Source organism: Leptonychotes weddellii, chromosome 9, assembly GCF_054177405.1.
Source record: "Leptonychotes weddellii isolate Sample4059 chromosome 9, ASM5417740v2, whole genome shotgun sequence".
Classification (NCBI taxonomy): Eukaryota; Metazoa; Chordata; class Mammalia; order Carnivora; family Phocidae; genus Leptonychotes; species Leptonychotes weddellii.
Window position 1 is genome coordinate 96,151,819 of NC_138377.1, and position 20,947 is coordinate 96,172,765.

Sequence of the window (20,947 nt, forward strand, 5' to 3'; positions counted from 1 at the left end):
CCAGGCCTCTCTCCTCTACTCAGTGTATTTTCCTTTTGGCTTTGGCTACCAGGAATCTCAGAGCTAAATATAGAGACTATCTTGATGAGTAGCCTAGATGGCTAGACGGTTTGCTTCTTCATCCTTCTACAGGGTTTGTATGTGTTATTTCTACTTAATGTATATGTCTTCTAGCTCAATCATATCATAGCTGGGTAAAGGTAGAGGACGGATTATTTGAAAATAAATGACATAAATTTCAAAGAGGACATTTTTCATGATTTTTCCTTGTATGCTACTTTTTTTTTTTTTCTCTTCCAGGAGATCGTGGGCACCCTGCTCATCCTCTGCTAGTCTCCTTAGCTCAAGCAGTCTGTCACTGGGCCACACAGTTGTTGGGGGCTTGGAGGATGAGCAACCAGGATCACAGGTCCTAGTCTCCACCTTTCATCTGTTTGGTAGTAAAGACTCCAGAGAAAGGATTTCTTTTCCTACACGAAGTTTGAGGAGATTGGATAGATGAGTACTTTTCATTTTGCCGAGTAAGTCACTGAGGCCCAGAGAGCGAAAGGACGTGCCTGAAGTCACACAGGAATTAGACGCAGAGCCCGGGCTAGACCCAGGCTCCAAGTTCAGTATTTGATCCATGGTGCCTCCAAGCACGATATGCAAGCAGACATCCAGTGCCCAGGGAGCCTTGGATCTACTAGCAGGCAAGGAAAGGAGGCAGGGCGGGGTGGGGGGGTGGTGGGCAGGGAGGAGCCAACTCACATGGCTGTGGGCAGATCACTGCGGGCATCCAGCAGGAGGTCAGGGACACAGTGCTCGTCCTCACTGCAGCCATTCCAGAAGGGCACCTGCACCAGGGAAAGCAGGGCGGGGTGGCTGGTTGGTTCTCTTTGCCGCCGCCCAGCCCTCACCCCCGCAGCATGCAGGCTCCTCTCTCCACCACACTGGACATGGGCTTTGTCTCATCCGCCCTCCTCACAGACACCACCCTGCCGTTTCTCGTGCTTTTGCATACATACTCCCTTCTTTAAAACATGGCTCAAAACTCAACTCCCCCTGGGTGTCTTCCAGTTCTCAGCCGAGCCGGTAGCACAGAATACCCACCCCCGCCCAGCAGGTTTTTACGGATCACCTGTGTTGGGGGCAAGGTGTTAGTTACTGGCAGTACTGGATGAGGAAGACACAGCTCCCGGGAAGAGTGGTGTGTGAATAAATAATTACAGCGTGAAATGTGCAAGAAAAAAATATTAGAAATCTGTGTGATGAATAGGAGAGGCAGAGGGGAGGAAACAGTTATTTTGGCCTGTACATGGTCAGAAAAGCCTTCAGGGAAGAGGGAGTATGTGAGAGTCCTGAAGAATGACCACGTCAGCTGGGTGACCAGAGGGGCAGGAAAGTCGAGGGGAAGGACGAGCCTGTGCAAAGGTCCTGAGGCATGAAGCAGCATGGCGAATCTGGGAAATGCTGTGTGGTTTAGCGTTGCTGCATTTTGGGGTGGAGAGATGGGTGGGGTCCGTTCTTATAGGGTCTTGGGGTCGTTCCTTGCAGCTGACAGGAATCACTAACCACTGTAGGCAGGTGAGTATCCTGCCAGACCTGCATACTGAAGGCTCCCTCTAGCTGCTGTGGATGGATGGACTGGAGGGATCAAGGCTAGAGTCAGGGAGACCACTGAGGAGGCTGCTTCAGTGTTCAAGCAAGAGATGATGATGGTGTTGGAGGGGTACTGGGTGTGGAGGGGAGACAACAGGTTGTGGAGGGGAGACAACAGGTTAGGGCCTCCAGAGGGGGGGTCCATAGGGCCTGGAGTTCATCAGCACTAAGGGGCCGAAGGGCCCAGGATGTTGGACGAGATCCTTTGTTAGTGTCTGGAAGGAGGGCTGCACCATTCGTTTATAAACAGAGGGGTGAAGTTGAGTTCAGTTCCGTGGTCCTGTGGTCCTTCCGGGTCAAGTGCTCAGCAAGCAGGTGGGTGTTCAGGTCTGAGGGCTGAGGAGTACAGCTGTCCCTCCTGAGGATACAGCCGAAACCCAGGGGAAGGGAAACGGAGCCCACCCCGATCGGAAATTCATGGACTTTCCTCAGCGGTGAGCTCCTCAGCTTCACTCAGACCCACACGCCGCCCCCAGCTTCCCCATCGCGCGGTGGATTTGCAGCTAGGAGCAGGCACGCGGCAGAAAGGGCAGCAGAACCATACAAAGTAGGGCGGAGTGAGGCCATCCGCCAAGGGACAGGTGGAAAACACTGGTAGCCCGCAGGGGCCTCACTGTACCCTTGCACCCAGGTTCACCTCGGTGACTTCGAGTCTCCGATGAGATCCCCCTTTGTAAGCTTCTTGCTTACAAAGGGTGCAAACTGTCCTCTAACCTTCAGAAACATCTCCATCCAGTTGATTAGAAGGAATAATTAATGTGATAAGCACTGCTGCACTCAGTGATGTGGAACAGCTCATTCCCCTGGGAGGCGAGATACCGCAACGCTAGAGAAGCACTGGGGGCCGAGCGGATGCTAAATAAGAATTTGCAGAAGAGCACTGGGCGGTATGTTTCTCATTCGCTAGAAACTGGCGGGGCGGGGGGGGGGGGGGGAGGCTAGAAATCCAGATTAACAAGATTTTTGGGAAATTTAGCTGCTACCTGAAGCCCTCGATAATAGCGCCCAGATTATTCTTCCTTTTTAATTTTTTTCTCTTTACACGTTCCCTTCAGCCTGCCTTTTTCACTGCCGTCCCTTGGTTATACCGTCAGCTCTGCTGGAGTGGAAGGCCACTCTTCCCACTCTTCCCATCCCCGCAGATCTGAATCTGGTCTATTCCTTAGGGCCCGGCTGAAAGCTTCTCTCTCCAGGAAGTCTTCCTGGCCTGTCATCTGGTTGCTCAGTGACTCCTCCTCTGAGCTCACTCCCCTCTTGGCCCTGGCCTCCAGCCCTAACTGGCAGCCTGCACGGGGGTCGTCAGTGTGGGGCGGAGCGAGCCCTGTGCATCGATCTGCACCATGGGCTTCGACTCGCTCGGAGATCTCAGGGCCGGTTCTCATTCGTTCGCCCTAGCGGCTCTGTAATTACTGCAGTGGGGGACGGTAGTGACTCCGCACACCAGCTCACTGACGTCTCCAGCTCTGCAGTCCGTCCCCCACCCCCTTCTCGAACTGTGTAAGACAGCCTCTCTTATATGCTGGTGACGAGGAATCAGGAGAAAGGACGGCAGGTGTGGGGGTCCAGGGCTGGGGGGTGGGGTCTGGGAGGGTGGGGAGGGCGGGGGCGAATGGGAGCAGAGAGGGGATTTCAGAAGCCTTGCTGCTCCTCAGAGTTCAGGAATTAGGTATTAATTTCACGAATTTCGCCTGCTCTCCCAGCACAGCTCAGGCAGAACTAAACTGTGGCCTTTTCTGTGAGTGGGATGTCTGTGGAGTAGCAGGTGGGAGGAGTATGTGAGTGTCCCATACCAGAAAGTTCAGATGCCCCGAGAGCCAGGGAATAGGACCTGCGGTTGAGGGGGCCCTACCCCAGCTGCAGAGCAGGCTCTAGGTGGTTGACTCCCGTGCTCTGGCCCCCAGTGCCCTCACCTGTACATGAAGGAGGCGGGCGATAGAGACCTAAGGTCCCTTCTGGTTCTGTGATTCTCCAGAACCGTCCAGTGCTCACCCTATGCTGGTGATACGGGGATCCTCGAACAGGAAAAGCCCCGTCCTTCCCCTCAACTTGTTCACAAGTTGACAGTGGTAGGAGAAGATCTCCTTTGTACCCAGGGCGCTCTGGATCTGGGCTTCGGGGAGGAGGTGGGGATCGGAGGGACGGAGCGCCCAGGTTGTGTGCCCTGTACATGGGGATGTACCGAGACTCGCAGGGTGGTGGGCCAGCCGTCGTCCAGCACCGGGCCGTGGTCGGGATCCTCCAGGGAGTACTCCACCCAGAAGGTCACTGGTTTCACGTAGTCAGCAGTGTCCTGTGTGGGAGGAGATGAGGACGGGGTGAGAGGGCACGGAGCACCCGTTTCTGGGCCGGGACACGGAGAGAAAATTTCCAGTTCCCCCAGGCGGGAGGGCAGCCTCCCCGCCGGCCTCAGGATGAGGCCAGGATAGAGGAACGTGCTGGGTGGCTGGAGGTTCAGCAAGCCCCCGCTCAGCCTTCAAGGCTGGGCACCCATCCCCCGGCGCCTCGGCCTCCGTGGAGCCAGACAGCACCCACCACCCCGTGTGCACAGCCCACTTCTCAAGTGGCATTCGGAATATCTCCGTGTGCCTGTCTCCGTCCTTCAGAAGCTCCTGGCCCAGCCCCAGCACTGTGACAGGGTTCACGAGCGTGCTGAATCAATGGATGAACAAATGCGTGAGCAAAACAGGGGTTGTTCCAGTGGTCCAGGTGTGGAGGGTAAAGAAGGGGATGCTTAGAGATGCCTACAAAATCTCCTGCGTGGAACCTAAATCCTGACGTGATTGGCTTCTTTGTATCAAGGCAGTGGCTCTCAAGCTTGAGCTTGCATCAGAATCCTCAGGGGGGTTCCAGCAACACAATGAGGGCTGAGCCCACCCCCAGAATTGCTGATTTAGTGGGTCTGGCGTGGGGCTTGAAAACATGCATTTCTGGGGCACCTGGGTGGTTCAGTCGGTTGGGCGTCTGCCTTCGGCTCAGGTCATGATCCCGGGGTCCTGGGATCGAGCCCCGTGTGGGGCTCTCTGCTCAGCGGGAAGCCTGCTTCTCCCTCTGCCTCTGCCCCTGCCCCTCCCCCCCGCTTGTGTGTGCGCGCTCTTTCTTTCTCTCTCAAATGAATAAAATCTTAAAAAAAAAAATAAAAAGAAAACACGCATTTCTAACAAGTTCCCATGTGATGGGGCTGTTGCTGTTGGTTCGGGGGACCACACTTTGAGAACCAGTACACAAACACATTGGAGGGGGCCACATATTAACAGACACAAGGACTTCCCACACTTACTCATTTTTCTGCCTTTTGGCCTTTGAACTACAGGGGGCAGGTGGTGGGCTCTGAGTGACCCTGCTTGTGTCTCCAAGGCCAGAGCTGTGGCCTGGGTATTTGGAGTTTCTGGATGGGGCAAAATTCTCATCCTCTTCCTTATCCGTAAAACCAGGCCCCAGGTCCCTGCTGGTTCTCCACCTCCTCCAGGCTGGCCACCCTCCGTTCCTCCTCCCGGCTCACCCCCACCAAGGGTCGGTCTTACCTGGTCCTCAGCGTTAGCCAATGCCTGCTTCCATCCCCTCTAGCCACGGCACGTGCCGGCTGACCCCTGTTCGCTCTGTGAGACCTCACCGAGCCCACTTCCCTCCTCAGATTTCACCCCCTGCTATAGGAACAGTGAGCATCTGAGCGCTGGGAAAGACGGGATTTCGGAGAGGGTACCACGAGGTGGTAGATAGTGTGTCTCAGTAGCCTTTTCTCTGGGGCATGAGTATGGGGCGGCCAAGGTCCAGGACACTGCACCCTGGCGGGGCCTCCCGAGGTGTGCTGGGGGCTCGAAACCAGCCTGGTACCCGCTGAGCACCTCCTCCAGCTCTGTGTCCCCTTTCTGTGGGACTTGCTCCCTGGTGGTGGGGCTGCTGGGTGTCAGGCTCACCAGGACGTGGAAGTTGATCCGCTCACAGTGTTCCTGGCCAGAGGAGAGCAGGATGGCTCTGTTGGTATATCGGTCCCCGCCCTCATCCAGGTGGGCCCGCGGGGCGTAGCGCCTCTCATCCATGGTAGCATTGTACCTGATGCCTGGAGGAGGGAGAGGGCAAAACCAGGAAGGTGGAGCCACAGGTCCACCCAAGACTCTTTGCCTGTCTTCTAAGAGAGCCTACTGAAAGCCAGCCTCCTCCAAGAAGTCCTCCACCCTGGCCAAGGAAGAGCTGCTCTTCTCCCCTCATGAGGCCTAGTGTGGGTGGGAAACTCCCATGCAGAGATCGAGTGAGAAAGGAGAAAAAGAAGGAACCAAAGAGAAGAGAGGCAGAAGGAGGAGGAGTGAAGAGGGGGCTGACAGAGAAGGGAAAGAGAAAGAGGAAGAAATGCAGGAGAAATGAATGGGTGAGGGGCCAGGGCGTTGCCCTCATTTGAGCCGCCGCTGGAGTCCTGGACCTCCCCAGCTCTCCCTTCCTTCACCTTCCTGGGCTTGCCCTTGCCTCTGGGATCCTGTCAGGCCTGGCTCAGAGCCGCCACAGGCCGCAGTTCCCACCCATAAGCCCCTCCCACTGGCTCCTTGAACCTAAGACTCCATTCTGGGGTTTAAAGCCTGCAGCCTCCTTCCCTTTTGCTACATCCAGGAAAGGCTTCGTCTCTTCGCCTAGACCCCAGCCAGCCCTCTGGGTGCACCAGGTCCTTGCACCTTTCTCCTTTTCCAGATAGAAGGTGAAAAAGACTGCAGCCACCCAGGCTGGCTTTTCTCTCACCCCCACCCGCACCCCCGCCCTTCTGGTGGGCCCTGCTCCTTGGCTAAGAAGCTTTCGGAAATCCCAATTTCCTGCCCTGGGCCCAGTCCCATCCCAGAACCTGCAGCCGTCACTTTGTGTGGCCTCGTGGGCCCAGGGCTGCTGCCTGGGCTGGAAGTGATGATCCTCAGAAGGACCCACCCTGCCGCAGCCACGTGCCCACTCTGAGCCATGAGCGCTGAGACTGGGCGCTGCGTCTGTCTGACCCCCCTGTTTCCTGCTCCCTTTCCTGGCTCTGCCTCTTCTTCTGCATCCAGGCTGCTCCAGTTTGCGCCACTGCTCCCAGTTCCCTGTTTCGACCCAAACTTTGCACCCCAACTATTTCCTTCTTCCCCTGGCCTCTCCCTTGTTGCTCATGGCTGCTCACTGCCACCCTCACCCTGGCATGATGTCCCCTTTTGGCTCCTTGGAATTAGATCGGCAAGTGCAGTCATCAATGTGGCTCAAGGTGCGACCTGGCCCTTAAAACCCATTTCAGCAGAAGCCCAGGTTTTGAAGCTGAGCAATCCCAAAGTCCACAAGGGAGATCGGGGCTGGGGGCTGGGAGGGGGCTGTAGGGGAGGGGGCCTGGTTTACCGACTGTGTCCGTTTCGAAATGGGGTGCCAGGAAGACGGGCGTGAAGCAGAGGAAGGCGGCCAGGCAGGTGGCATCCCTGCCACTGCGTTTGCAGTCTCTATGGAAGATGTTGATCTTGGACGGCTCAAAGTGGAGGCTGGCATTGATCTGAACCACCGGACGGGACCTGGAGCGGAGGAACGGGTAGCTGGGGGGTGGGGTGCTCTGCTACCCCTGGGACCCGGAGCGGGGGAGGGGGAGAAGGGGGGTCGCAGATGGAAATGGAATCTGCAAACCTTTGGGGGAGGGCAGAGAGGGGTCCCAGATGTTAAAGTTTGGGCAGACAAGTGACAGGTGGGTGGAGGGCAGGCACCTAGCCCCGGAGGCAGCCCTTCGTCATGTCCTAGATGCTGTACTCGTTGCAGACCACACTGACTTCCTTGTGTCTCCCCATTCCATCCCTGGACATTAATTACAATAATAGGGAGAGTTTTAAGAAATCCTGATGCCCAGTTTGCCCTCCAGGTCAAATCAAATCAGAATTGGCATCAACATGTCTGAGGCCGTGCTTCTCAAATTTTAACGTCTGCACGTCTCTGGGGCCGTGGGGGGATCTTTAAAATGCAGATCCTGACGCTATAGGTGGGCACAGATTCTGCATTTCCAGTAAGTCCTCAGTGACGCTGTTGCTGTTGGTCCAGGACCAAACTTTGAAAAGCAAGGTGTTAAAGCTCCCAGGGGATTGCAATGTGCAGCCAAAGTGGAGAACCACCCCCTGTTGTAGAGATTCCCCACCTATTGACCCGACACTACCCTATGGTTCTCAAACTGGGCTGCCCATTGGAGACAAATACCTGGGGAGTCTTTAAAGCTTACTGCTGCCTGGGCCCCTTCCCTAGAAATTCTGCTTTAAGTGGTCGGGGTAAAGCCTGGGCTACGAGCCTTTGCAAACCTCCCCAGTTTGGGACAACATGGATGGACCTAGAGGGTATGATGCTAAGTGAAATAAATCAGACAGAGAAAGCCGAATACTGTATGATTTCACTTAATATGTGAAAAGTCTAAAATCTAAAAAAACCCTAAAAAATCTAAAAAAACAAGACAAACGAATAAACAAACAAAAAGCAGAATCAGACCTATAAACACAGAGAACAAACCGAAGGTTCCCAGAGGGGACAGGGTGGGGGGATGGGTAAAGCGGGTGGCAGGGAGTGGGTGGTACAGACTTCCAGCTGTGGAATGTCTAATTTATGGGGGTGGAAGGCGCCGCATAAGGAATATGGTCACTGATACTGTAATAGCGTAGGGTGACGGATGGTAGCGACATTGGCGGTGAGCACAGCATATCGTATAAACTTGTTGAATCACCGTGTTCTCCACCTGACACTAATGGAACATGCGTATCACCTATACTCAAATAGAAAGAAAGAGAAAAAAAAAGGAGGCAAGCTCCCCAGATGATCCTAATGGGGCAGTCTGAGATCCATGGGGTTTGAGCGCAGAGTCTTCCCAGAAGGTTCTGGCCCACAATTTCATCACCACTAAGGTAGCACTTAGGTTGAGACCTCAGAAGCTAGATCTCCAACCACTCCTCTGCGTCAGACTGATTCTCTTGGAGGGGCAGAGGCGTGCGTCTCTTGTTTCCAGTAAAGGACTCAGTTTCTGTGTCACCCTACCGACCGTCTAGGCCATGTCTACCTCCTACCCTGGGCCCTGGACAGCCGTCTTGCTTCCTGGCTGTTGGAACCAACACTGGGAATACCTTTACCACCCCAACTGCTCTTGTTGCCGCCGCCACCCCCAAAGATCCACGAACCCCCACATGCGGAGCAGACCTTCAGAGAGAGGCTGTGGTACTGGTGTATGGCCCAGTGCTGCCTTTAGAGGGCCAGGGGACGCCACGGGGGACACAGGGACCCCCCCCCCCCCAGACACACTGCTGTCCCTCCTCCCCTACAGTGCTCTGTTGCAAGAAGCAGAGGTGTGTCCCGCCTCGCTGGAGATCCCGTGAGGGAGCAGCGGTTCTGACGGTGAGGCCCCGGCCGGCTCAGGGATGCCCCCCACTCACACTGCTCCTCTTTTCTGCTCCAGTGTCCTTGCCCCCCACTTCTGCCTCAGGGACAAGGCTCCTCCTGAAGCGTTACGCGTGAGCTCTAGTCTCGGGCTCTGATTTCTAGGGAACCCGGGCTAAGACATCTCCCAGCCGGGCTGTGATGTTTTTGATAACTGAGAGCATATCCACTCCTTCACTCTCCCCGTGAAGTCCTGGGATATCTCGGTTTCATGCCTCTTAAAGGTAGTATGAAAAATATGACTGTGCTTATATAAACTTATATGCAGGTGGGAAAAGATTGGTAGGAAGAAAAGCCCAAATTGTAATAGCGCTAATGTTAAGCTGATGAAACCCTGAACGATTTTTTCTTTATCATGTTTCTTTAAGTTATTGGATTTATAATGAAAAATAGCTCACCAACGTAAATGAAAAGGTAAACAGGTTTTTTTTTGGCTCGAAAAGTAGCCAACACATCCCATGGTAAAATACAGGGACTTTTAGAAAGCTCTCTTTCTCTCTCTCTCTCTTTTTTTTTAAGCTGTAGACTTTAATTGCTAAAGAAAGCCCCCCCCCCCCCATGCGGATGTATGGCAAGTATCTGATGGGATGGTGCAGAGATGAGGCCCTGGAAAAGGAAATGAGGAGTCCGGAGGGGTTTGGAGGAAAGAGATCTCTGTATGGCAGAAACATTCTGGGGAGAAGGGAGATCCGTCCAGCCGATAAGAATATCCTCAGCCTGTCCTTTGAGGAGCTTGAAAAGCTGAAGTGGAAGCCAGAAATTTTAGGCCAAATTCTAAGAGGGGTTTTTGGATACTCGATGGCTCTAAAATCTTAGAACGCTGTTGGGAAGAGGGATTTGGACTCCAAAACAATTTACAGTGATTCCTCAGAAAGGAAATGTGTCATCACGAGAGGATAAGAACAGGGTGAGTTGGGTTGACAATGATTAAAGAAAGGGACAAATGTCCTAAAGCATATCTTTAAAACCCGGTGTCCATCATGGCCCTCAGAAGACCCCGAGAGCAAAGAGAAGCAGGAGAACCAACCATAAAATCACAGCGTTGCCCAGGGCGCCCACCGCCAGGTCGACCAGCCCATCCTCGTTGAGGTCCAGTTGCCCGTGGATGCTGCAGCCAAAATACTGGAGGCCGGGAGCCAGGTCGGAGGCGGCGATTCTCTGCAGGAAGTGGGAAGAGAAAGCTGGGTTTCGGCACTGTTGGCACAGGGCAGGGCAGAGCGATCCTCAGGGAAGCTACGATGGGGAGCACTGGAGAGAGCCCATTTGGAACCACCGGGAAGCTTCCCCAGCCCAAAACTATCCCCTCTCCTGGTCTGTGATGGCACCCACCATCCAGTCATCCTTTCAGATTAAGATATTGTGTCTTAAAAGGGTTCCCCATTAAGGGTAAGTCCCTGTTGCTTGGCAGATACCACCCCACCCCCCGTCCCTGGCATCTCTGACCATGGTGTATTAGACCACCTTACTAAGAAAATACGTAGGCAAAAATGATGACCCGAGGGTGTGGGACCTGAGACGGGTCCCTCTTGAGGGGAGCAGGGTTTCTAGCACGCGGCATTTCTAGGGAAGAGCAAGTCCACGTGGAAATTCTCCACTCCCAGTCAACCTCATGAATGCATGTGCGGGGGGGGGGGGCAGGGAGAGTGAGGTTGGGGTCCCTGAGGTTTCGTTTTTGCGGGGGAGACAAAGTTAAGCAGGGAGAGGGTGCCCACAGGGGTGATGGGAACACCGTCCCTAAGACAAAAGCACCCATTTCGAAATCCCAACTTGGGGCAAGTAGAGCTAGGACAGATTGGAATCCTTCCCTGCAGGACACAGAAGAGACTCCCACACGGGATGCCCGAGCCCCAGCAGCCAGGACGCCTGGGCCAGCTCCAGCCCTTTACTGGGGCGCCTTACCTGCTTCGGCGTCTTTAGGAGGCTGGCTTGGAAGCCGTGGAAGATGTAGATGGCTCCTCTGTGGTTGTCCTCCAGAGGGGCTCCCACCACCACGTCGTTGTAGGAATCTTGATTGAGGTCCCGAACCGAGGCGATGGAGGACCCGAATCGGGCGTTCTGGTAGTTGTGGGCATCCTTCAGCGTGCCATTATAAACAAACCGATTCTGCAGCACCAGGGGTGGGACAAGGCTCAGGGGGACGAGGCAAGGGCTGGCAGCACCTTGTCCCCACCCCACTGTACCCCCGGAACCCCCTCTCTGGCTACCTAAGTCCAGCGACAGAGGAGGGTCCTGCTGTCCCCAGCCTGGCTCAGCAGGAGGGCGCTGGCCTCTCTGGGGTGGCCCCGTTTCCCTCACGGACACCCGAGTGAAGGCGGGGGCGGGGTGCCCCCCGCCGCAGTGGTACCTGTCTCAGGTTGTAGACGTACACTCGGCCCTGCTCTCGGCCCTCGCTGAAGTACATGGGGGCGCCCACAAGCAGGACATCAGTCACCCCGTCGCCGTCGATGTCCACCGAGGTGATCTCACTCCCATAATAGGAGCCTATCTGCAGCACACAGATGGGGGGGCAGTGGGCTGGGCTGTGCGGGGAGCTGGGGACACCCTTCCACTACGAATCCGGTCCTCCCCTTCTCACCCCCCCGCCCCCACTCCCCTCCCCACCTCTCCCGTGGAGTGGGTGCTCGCCTGTTTTCACCGGGTCCCACCCTGCCCTCTTTTCTCCTTCTGTCATCCACCCCTCCCCCCTTCTTTCTTTCCATTGGTTAATTGTCTTGATTGTCATTGGTTCTGTTTGTGAGCAACACAGTCTCATGGCAAAAATGAGCAATTTCAGAAAAAGCTATGAAGAAGATAAAAGTCACCCATTGTCCCAACATCCAACTAGAACTCCCATGAACGTTTGAGTGTATTTTCGTCTAGTCTGTTTTGTCCAGGGTGTGTGGGGCTTGTTTGTGCGTGTGTATACCGTTTTACCCTTACAATCTGGGGTCGTAATATATATATGGCTTATATCTGATTTTTTAAAAATTATTTATTTATTTGACAGAGAGAGACACAGCGAGAGAGGGAACACAAGCAGGGGGAGTGGGAGAGGGAGAAGCAGGCTTCCTGCGGAGCATGGAGCCCCATGTGGGGCTCGATCCCAGGACCCTGGGATCATGACCCGAGCCGAAGGCAGATGCTTAACGACTGAGCCACCCAGGCGCTCCTTATATCTGATTTTTAAATCAAACAATGGATCATGAGCAGTGTCTCCCTGATGTGTTATATTTTTTCTTACAATCTGATCATCGGTGGTTCTGTAATATTCCAAACCACGTATGGGCCACGTGTGTATAATCAATCCTCTAATGGGACATTTGACTTGTTTCAATGCCCAATATTACGAAAAACTCCAGGATTAGCACCTTAGAAGGGGAATTATGGTTTCTTTTCAGCATTTGAGCACCCACTGAACTCCTCTCCCCCTTCGGGTGCCGTGCCCCCCACTTCAGTGAGGGTGCCATCCACTTGTTCAGTCTGAAACCTGAGGGTCCTCCCTGGTCCCACTGCCACCTCTCCCACCTGCACACTCCCAGCAAGCCCTGCCTGATGTGCACCAAACTTGCCTTGACTCTGCCTACTTCCCTCCTCTGCTGCTTCTTCCCCAGGTGAGGCACCTGCCAAAAGACCCCCTGCCTCACCCTCCAGTCCACCCCCACGGGCAGCCAGAGTGGCCTCTAGCAGCTGACCCCACCACTCCCTTGCTCTTGGAGAGGGTGCGGGGCAAGTCCAAATTCTTCAGCGTGACCTGTTGGACCTGCCTCCCTCCCCAACTAGCCTCTGTGTCCCCCACCCCCACCCCCGGGCTCCACCACTTTCTCCGGACATTCCCAGTGATTTCTCCAAAAGCCCAGGCCCTGGCTGGGTTCCAGACTTCCCTCTGTACATACTTTTCTCTTGTCTGCACTCCTCTTCCCTTCTCCCTCCCTGATAATGTCTACCATCCTCAGGTCACTTCCTGTTAGACTCCCGCCCTGCCCTGCCCTGCCTGCAATGGGTACCCCTCCTTGATGTACCCCCCAGCCCCATACCAGCACCTGTTGCCCCCATGGAGAGCGGGCACTGGGCCTGCTGTGTCCCCTCCAGGCCTGGGTACGATGATAATATAATAAATACAATAAATGTTTATTGGACCAGTGGGTCACTTGGGAAGGATGAAGGAGTCCTTTCCACAGACAAGCCCTGTGTGACACACTTCACAGCCTCAGTTGTGTGAGCCTCTTGCTACCTTAGGAGAGATCACTGTCCTCATTTTACGGGGAATGAACTGAAGCTCAGCGAATATGAGTCGCTTGCCCAAGGTCGGAAGGCTGGCCACAGCCAAACTGGGTTGAAACTCCAGTCTGACACCAGAGCCCATGACACTCCCTCGCCCAGTCGCCTCCTGGCTTAGGGTGCTTTCAGGAGAAATCTATCTGCAAGTATTAAAAGCTTTTAACTGAGGAGTGAGATAGAAATACAGAAGAGAGGAAGATGGAAATCTCAACACAGGGGTGGGCGAGGGAAGAGCTATCCCTGCGTAAGGGAATTAGGAGGCAGACAGAGAGCAAGTAAGGGAGGCAGGATGGAGACTTTTGTCTAAATATGTGGCCTCAGCTATGTGGGTCACGGTGATTTGGAATCCACTTAATTTAGCTGCCTTCAGCACTGCGGTTTCTCATTCGGATGTTGGAGGCGGAACCGGGCAGTAAAAATGTCATAAATTCATCAGCAAATTCCCTCCAGCTCTCAAGGTCTAGCCTTGGATTCCCAGAAGAGCCGGCCCCGGGCAGAGTGTGGGCAAGGCGAGATGGAGGCCGGGGGACAGAGCAGGGCCCTGGTCTGCCAGTGTCCTTGAGACAGGAAGAGGAATGGTGGAATGATGGCTTCCTGCATCTAGAGGGATTTAGGTTAGACCCTGTGAGGAGCTTGTCCTCAAGGTGACAGGCCAAGGGCAGTAAAAGGCGCAGGAGAAAGGGCTGTTCTCGGCTCTGCAGAGCTGAGGGTGAGCTGGGAATGATGGTAAGGGCCTGCCTAGGGCCCAGCTCAGGCCCAGGAGACCATGGATGCTGAGCGCTGCCAGGCGGGGTGCGTGCATGTGTGTGTGTGTGTGTGTGTGTGTGTATGTGTGTGTCTGCACGTGCTGGTTTTGAGGTTGTCAAGGGTCAGCAGGTAGCATAAAGCAGAGAGAGAGAGTCCTGGGTTCTAAACCTGACCCAGCCTTGAATTCACCATGTAACCTTGGAAAAGCTCTGTGGCTTCTCAGGACCACCCTCTTCCTCGGCTGTTGGAATGACTTGGGTCAGAACCCTGTTTTCTGGGCTTCCCCCCACCAGTGACTCTTATCATAGCTTTGCAGCTGGTATTCATGACCACCGGACACGAGACTCTGAGCAGCACAGCGTGGTTCCCACAGCAGCCCGGGCGGGGCCGTGGGGTTGGCGGCTGTCGCATTCTGTACTGTTCCCATTCCAGGAACAGGAGAGAAGCTGGTGGCGTCCTGGAGAACCCAGGGGGCCTCGCTGTGGGTGGGTGTGCTGTGGGCAGTGTGAAGGTGGCTTGAGGAACATGCCTGTCCCTCAGAATGCCTAGGGGCCCCCTGCAGCCCGAGCTGGGAAGCCAGAGCCGAGCTGCTGCCTCTAACCTTGAACTCTGGATGTGAACACAGAGAAGCTGGCTGTCAGGGGCAGAGGTCAGGCACCAGAGACAAGAGGTCCATGAAACGGAGGCAAGCAAATTCTCCCAGGCTCGCCTTGCTGCAGCAAGGACCAGGGCCTGGCTTTCTGGGGAAGGGACAGTCCAGCTCCAAGGCTGGTAGGAAGGAGGTGTAAGCTCCCCCCATCGTCCCCCAACTAGGGAGGATGTCTGGGGAGGAATTGCTGAGCTCCAGAGTCCTGGGCAGCCCAGCCCTTTCCATATACCCTCCCAGCCGTGCCCCTGCCCCCAGATTCTCCCTTCATACCTGCTCACCCCGCAGGGCCTGGTGGATGGTGAGACTCCTGTTGTTGTGCATGGTGAACAGGATGGCTTTGCCCGTGTGGTTGAACCGGGGTGCTCCAGCCACGTACACCCACCCCTGCCTGGAGGACACGACCGACGTGACTGTGTACCCTGCCACAGGAGGAAACAGGCTGGTCTCTGCCCCAGGTCCTTGGCGGTGCCTGAGGGCCGGCCCCCTCAGGGAGTGCATTCAGGGCAGGCTGAGCAGATGTGAACCCTCAGGGTGGTAATTCCTAGGTACAAACTTGGGGGGCCTGGAAGAGGCAGGGTTCAGGACTGGGGGGGTTTGGAGGGTGGGCAGAATTCATGCACCCCTCCTCCCCCTGCTGGAGGGCACCAAGGAAGCCAGGGGCGGGGGGTGGGGGGTGGCTACTAAAAGGTATTGCTGACGTGGAACGTGCACGTCCCCTCCTTCGCCAGAGTCCCGAGTGCACAGGGGAGCAGAGAGGAGGGAGATGGTGGACCCGAGCTGGGCCTCATTACATATTGGGCAGGCTTTGTTTGTGATCCCCACCAATTGTCTCTCTCAAGGACCAGCCAGTGTCATCCTCATTACTACAACCTGCTGCTAAGCGGTTCGTGGAAAATTAGAGCATTGCCTGCCAGGCGTAAGGGGCTGCTCCACTGGGCATTGACATGGGGTCCCAGTGACCTCTGCAGCCCCAGAACTTTGCAGACTCAGAGGAAGGAGCCCCGAGCCTCCTCTCAGTCCCACACATACGATATGCAAGTGAGGAGGAAATGGAAACCAGGGGATCTTTTGGAAAGGCCCCCACTCCTTGTCCTCGGGTTAGCTTTGCCTGATCGCTGTGACTCTTGATGCACACACAGCACCCAGGAAGCATGCAGAGCCTAGAGCCCCACTTTCCGCCAGACGGCCTCAGATACTGGACCCCCGTTTTTAGATGCCTTTGTTGGCAGTTCCTGGGCTGTTTCTGGCAAACGGATGTCTCCTTCTGCCGTGTGTGTGTGCGTGTGTGTGTGGGGGGGAGCGGTAACCGTGCTACCACGGTTCGGTTCCACTGGTTGCTTACACAGCAGGATGCATAGACGAGTTGATTCGGTGGCTGGGAGCATGGGTGCAGTGGGGTGAGCTGCTCTGGTTCCAGACACAACATTTTTGACTCTTAGAGGTATGTTCTGGGGAATGGGGCTTGAAAGGTCAGTGAAGCAGGATATTGCATAGGCTGCTAGGGCTGTGTATTAACCCAACCATAAACATATGAGGGTAGGGTGGGATCAGCCTTACAGAGTGCGGCTGAGCTTGTTTGTTTGCTTGCTTGCTTGCTTTCGTTTTCTTTTTTTGGGGTGGGGGAGAGAGAATCTCCATGCTCAGCATGGAGCCCCACTCAGGACTTGATCTCCCAACTCTGAGATCATGACCTGAGCCAAAATCAAGAGCCGGACACTTAACCGACCGTGCCACCCAGGCGCCCCACCAAGCCTTCTTTTGAGTCCCCTGTCGCACTACTGAAAATGTCCTCAATTAGCCCCCCGGCTCAGGGCTTCCTCAGAAGGAGGGACAGTGGTGGGGGGAGGGGCGTGGGGGCCGAATGTCCTGGGAGCAGGCACCTCTCAAAGCAGCAAGCAGCATGGGGAACGTCCTGCTTCCCACAGTCTGCTGGCTGTGGCTTCAGTTTCCATGGGGTTCTTTGGCCAGCATGCAGGGCCATCCTGAAAGCTGGACCGACCTCCCAGAAGGCCTGACAAGATGACAGAGGAAGACCAGTGGCCAAAAGTCTGTACAGCTTCCTTGTGTGGAGGCAGACAGCCTGGCCTCCCGGTCTCCTTCCTCCAAAACCCCTCTCCTTTGGGGCACATAGGAAGGAATCTTCCAGAGATCCCAGACTCTCATGGATGAGCCCCAGAGGGAGGAGGAAGAGAGAAGGCATTCCTTCAGGACCCCCACCCAAGGCTGTGGCTGTGGGTAAGGCCAGATGGTGGGGCCTTACGAGGGATTTTCAGCCTGGCTCTACCCCACGAGGGTCTCCTGGGAGGAGGAAGACAGCTCTGCTGGGCCAGGAGAGAGGGGGGAGATTCATCCTGCTGCTCCTTCACTCAGACACCTTCACTATCTCCCTACTGCTAGCATGAACAAGCTCCAAGTCCTCACCTTGGCATTCGAGGCCTCCAGCCGCAGCCTGCTCTAACCTGCCTTCCCCTTCCTGCTGCACCCCTCTGCCCCAGCCTCACCGCTCCACCTCCTGGCTCCTGAACCCGCCTAGCACTTTCCACGCCTCCCTCCTTCTCTTGGACCGTTTTGGTTTATTCGGATTCTTCCTGCCTCAGAGCCCTGGTATAGGGCTCCAGCTCATGCACAGCGGGGGCCAGAGTGTGCTGGCCACTGGACCGAGACCACCCTCGGTGTCTGTCCCACTCACTTGGGCCCTGGGCGCTGATGCTATCTCCCTGATATTTAAGGCTTCACGGCAACTGCTCCACCACCCCTTACTTGGTGACCCCGCTTTCGGCCCAGTGCTGAGCACATGGGAGGAGCACAAACCATCATGACTGATCTGTGTGAGGTGGGCGCTGGCCTTCTTTCTTCTGACATCTTTTCTAGTGTTTGGGCATTTGCCAAGGCGGGGGCTCCAATCTCTTCCTCCTTTTCTGTGCTTGCATCCACACTCTGGCCCCACTTGGGTCATAATTTTTATCCGTGCCCCTGTGTCGGCCCCACCGGCTGAGAAACGGCTGGAAGGCAGAGGCAGGATCCCGCTTACCAGGGCACTCGGAGGGCACCAGCCACAGGGGGCGCTCTACGCAGTTTAGGTTTAATATTTGTGGGCCAGGAGTGTTGGGGGACTTCTAGGGACCGACACCTCTGTATTGCCCAGGCAAGTCCTGATTCCAGCATTCTGTCCTGTGGTCAGCTCAGGGTCTCAGAATTGGGGATGGAAAATGGGGTGACCACCGCGTGGGCAGTGTCACAGGCAAGGGGAGTGGCTGAAGAGCTGAGGAACAAAGGCGGGGATGACATGGAGCATTAGGGAGAGGCCGGACATGTGGACAGATATGCCAACTCCGGGGGGCCCAGTCTCATGGAGGAGTGGGGTCCGAGGAGTCATTAATGATGGGTGACCTCAAAGATGGCCGACTTGGCTCAGAGACAGTGGGACCCCCCTGGCCGTTCACCCACTTCCGCCCTTCGCTCTGGCTTGGCCCTTTCAGAAGGGAATCCTCCCTGGCAGCCTTAGCGTGGAGGGCCAGGCTCATGGTTCTTACAGGACTGGAGGTGACTGGGTTCAGTGGCTTAGGGCCTCACACCTGGGACCTATCACCATCAGGCCAACAGTCTGTGGTTCTCTTTAATGTCTGCTTCTGGAATGCTTACTGGGAAGTGACTTCTGCCTTGACTGTGAACATTAATACTTGCACTCTGCCTTAGGAGGCAGCTCAGCGGGCTCAAACCCTAGTCAAGGCAGCAAGCTTTAATACCAATGGCTGACCTAGCGTCTAGAAGCATCAGCTGAATTTCAGGTACAGGTGCATTGCTTGTCACTTATTCTGCCTGGTTATCGAGAACCTACTGTGGGCCAGGCACGGTGCTGGGTGCAGTGGATGCCAGGCTGAAGAGGCAATGGCCCCTGTGCCTGGGTATTCACAGAATATTCACACACAGGCCCCTTGTCTCGTGTGGGGGCAGTTCCACTGGGGCCCTCCTGGCCTGCCGCCCAGCAGCCACGGTCCGCTCGGGCTCTTACCTAGATAGGCGCCATGGTTCTTGAGCTCCTCGGGGAACTCCTTCAGGTACGACTCTCGGAGAGGAATGACCTTCCCGCCACTGGTCTCTTTCAGCACGGCTCCGTTCCAGTCGTAGGCACCAACGGCTCCCAGCAGAATCCCGTCCTGACATTGGGGAGGGGACACACATCAGCTCACATCCCCCGGGGGCCCCCCGCTGGGAAGCCGCATCTGGGTTCTGCACAATGAAACATGTGCCAGCCACCTCAGGCACCTTCTCCTGTGTTCATTATTTAACAGCTTCCAGCCAGGATTCTTGACTTCTGAATGAGCCAAGGACCTTCCACCCCGTCCTTAGCACAAAATGGGTCAAACAAAGGAATGCTCTAGAAATAAACTCCACCTCTAGGCCCCAGCCTCTGTTCCTCTGTGGGCTTACCCCCTCTGTAGGAAATCTCCTGTCACTCTCCCTTCCTTCCTTCACTCCTTGAGGCCGTGCCCCTGCACTTGGCCTCCTTCCACATTCCTTTGTGGTGTCTGAGTTGCTTCCCTGTGTGTAAATCTTACTTCTTCATTTCTTCAGTGTCTGCTTTGTCCCAGCCACTTGCTTGGTGCTGGGACATTGTCTCTGCCCTCGCAGAGCTCCGAGTACTAAAGAACTGTGCAAATAAGCATAATAGTTGCAAATTGTGACAAATGCTATAAGTAAATAGCACAGGGAGGTTTAGGCTAGACTGAAATGGGAGTCAGGAAAAGCATTTTGAATACGTCATGCTCACCTGGACACCTGGACAGGGAGGGGACAAGTGTGCAAAGGCCCTGAGGCTGGAGAGAGTCTCGAGGATTTGGTTTTAAGGAACTGGAAGCTGTTTAATGGTCTGGAGCATGGAATGAGGGGCCAGAGTGACTCTGATGAGACTGATGGATAAGCCAGGGCCACATCCGTGACAGCCCATGCTCTGAGGAAGGATGCTTGTCTTTAGCTGCAGGGTAAGTGGGTGCTGCAGTGCTTGGAGGGGAAGATGGGGGCTCTGGCTCCCTGAGGGGCCACTACCCCGCCTCCTTAAACAACCCACAGAGCTAGTGGGCACAGAAAGACAAACAGCAAGCACTTAGAAGAGGAAGAGCAGTGACTAGGGACAATGAAGGTCCGAGGAGGTGGTGGAAGCAGGGAGAGCCACCTTCCTGGGTGACCTTGGCGATTCCGGCCCGGGTAGGTGGTACCCCAGCTTTGGGCTGTGAGAGGACTAGCTGGTGAAGTCACCTCTCCCCTGCACTGAACCTCCTGGCTCGTTGGCAGGATTGGAGGTCCCCCCAACCACTCCATCTCCCCGCACCTCCAAAGCGATGGTGCCAATGGAAAAATGTGATTCTGGCCTTGGGACAGTCAGGGCCGTGAATGAACAGGTAGGCAGGGTCACCAGGTGCTGGTCTCACTGGTGCCAGTGGAGGGGGCAGGACCGTGAACCTGAAGCTGACCTTCCATTTCTCATTTCCCCGGGGGGCACTTTAAAGACTTCAATTGATCTTAGATAAGGTTTAAAGAGTTGGAATACTCTGGAACTGACTGTTCAGACAGAATGTTTTTACGACTGTAAGTAAGCCGGCCTCTGGAGAGTCTGATATGCTTGGTTGTGTTTAATGTCACACTTTCTAATTAGCTTTTTCCTCCTACTCTGTATGAGCCTCAGATTGGGAGTGCCTGACATCTGCCGGGCCAGGATCAGGGCCGGGGCTTCAAAGACTCGCTGCCCACGGTCACCGCCAGCGTTCCTTGAACTTGGGGCATGCTCCCTTCTTTGCAGAGTACTTTCTCATCCAGCCACCCCTTTGTGAGAGGCTGGTGGGACAGATGTTCATTATCTGCACTTGACAAATAGCATCCAAGCTTCAGAGAGGGAAAGGGACTTGCCTGAGGCTGCACAACAAGTCGCAGCAGGGCTAGGACCTGGAGCAGGGAGGTGGGTTGGGCAGAGGAGAAAACACCCATTGCAGCCCCTGGACTCAGGTTCCAGTTTTCCATCGGAACACCCTCTAAGAGGAGAGTGATGCGTGGGCCTCCACCTCTCTCTCTCCTCCCTCTCTCTTTCGGCTGAGTCCAAGTTTGCTATTGCAGGACAGCCTTCTTCCTCCATGGAGAAAATGAGTTTTTGGCTTTGCAGATGACTGGAGGCCTCCACGATGTACTGAGGAGGCCTGGCTCAAGTGACATGGCTGGGATTCTGCTGGGGAGGACTGACGCCGACCAGCGGAGCTCGGGGATTCCACT

At 55.3% G+C, this 20,947-nt stretch overlaps 1 protein-coding gene across 1 annotated transcript in view; it reads right to left on the reverse strand.

Annotated features, from left to right (window-relative positions):
• ITGA11 (integrin subunit alpha 11) overlaps positions 1-20,947 on the reverse strand; it is a 110,991-nt gene that overhangs the window by 14,596 nt on the left and 75,448 nt on the right. The window contains exons 11-19 of the mRNA XM_081831313.1: positions 18,699-18,843; positions 14,957-15,105; positions 11,378-11,518; positions 10,933-11,136; positions 10,061-10,191; positions 6,982-7,148; positions 5,556-5,698; positions 3,821-3,931; positions 751-836 (exon numbers count right to left, since the gene is read on the reverse strand). Of these exons, the coding sequence (XP_081687439.1) occupies positions 751-836; positions 3,821-3,931; positions 5,556-5,698; positions 6,982-7,148; positions 10,061-10,191; positions 10,933-11,136; positions 11,378-11,518; positions 14,957-15,105; positions 18,699-18,843 (1,277 nt within the window). The remainder of the gene's footprint in view (positions 1-750; positions 837-3,820; positions 3,932-5,555; positions 5,699-6,981; positions 7,149-10,060; positions 10,192-10,932; positions 11,137-11,377; positions 11,519-14,956; positions 15,106-18,698; positions 18,844-20,947) is intronic.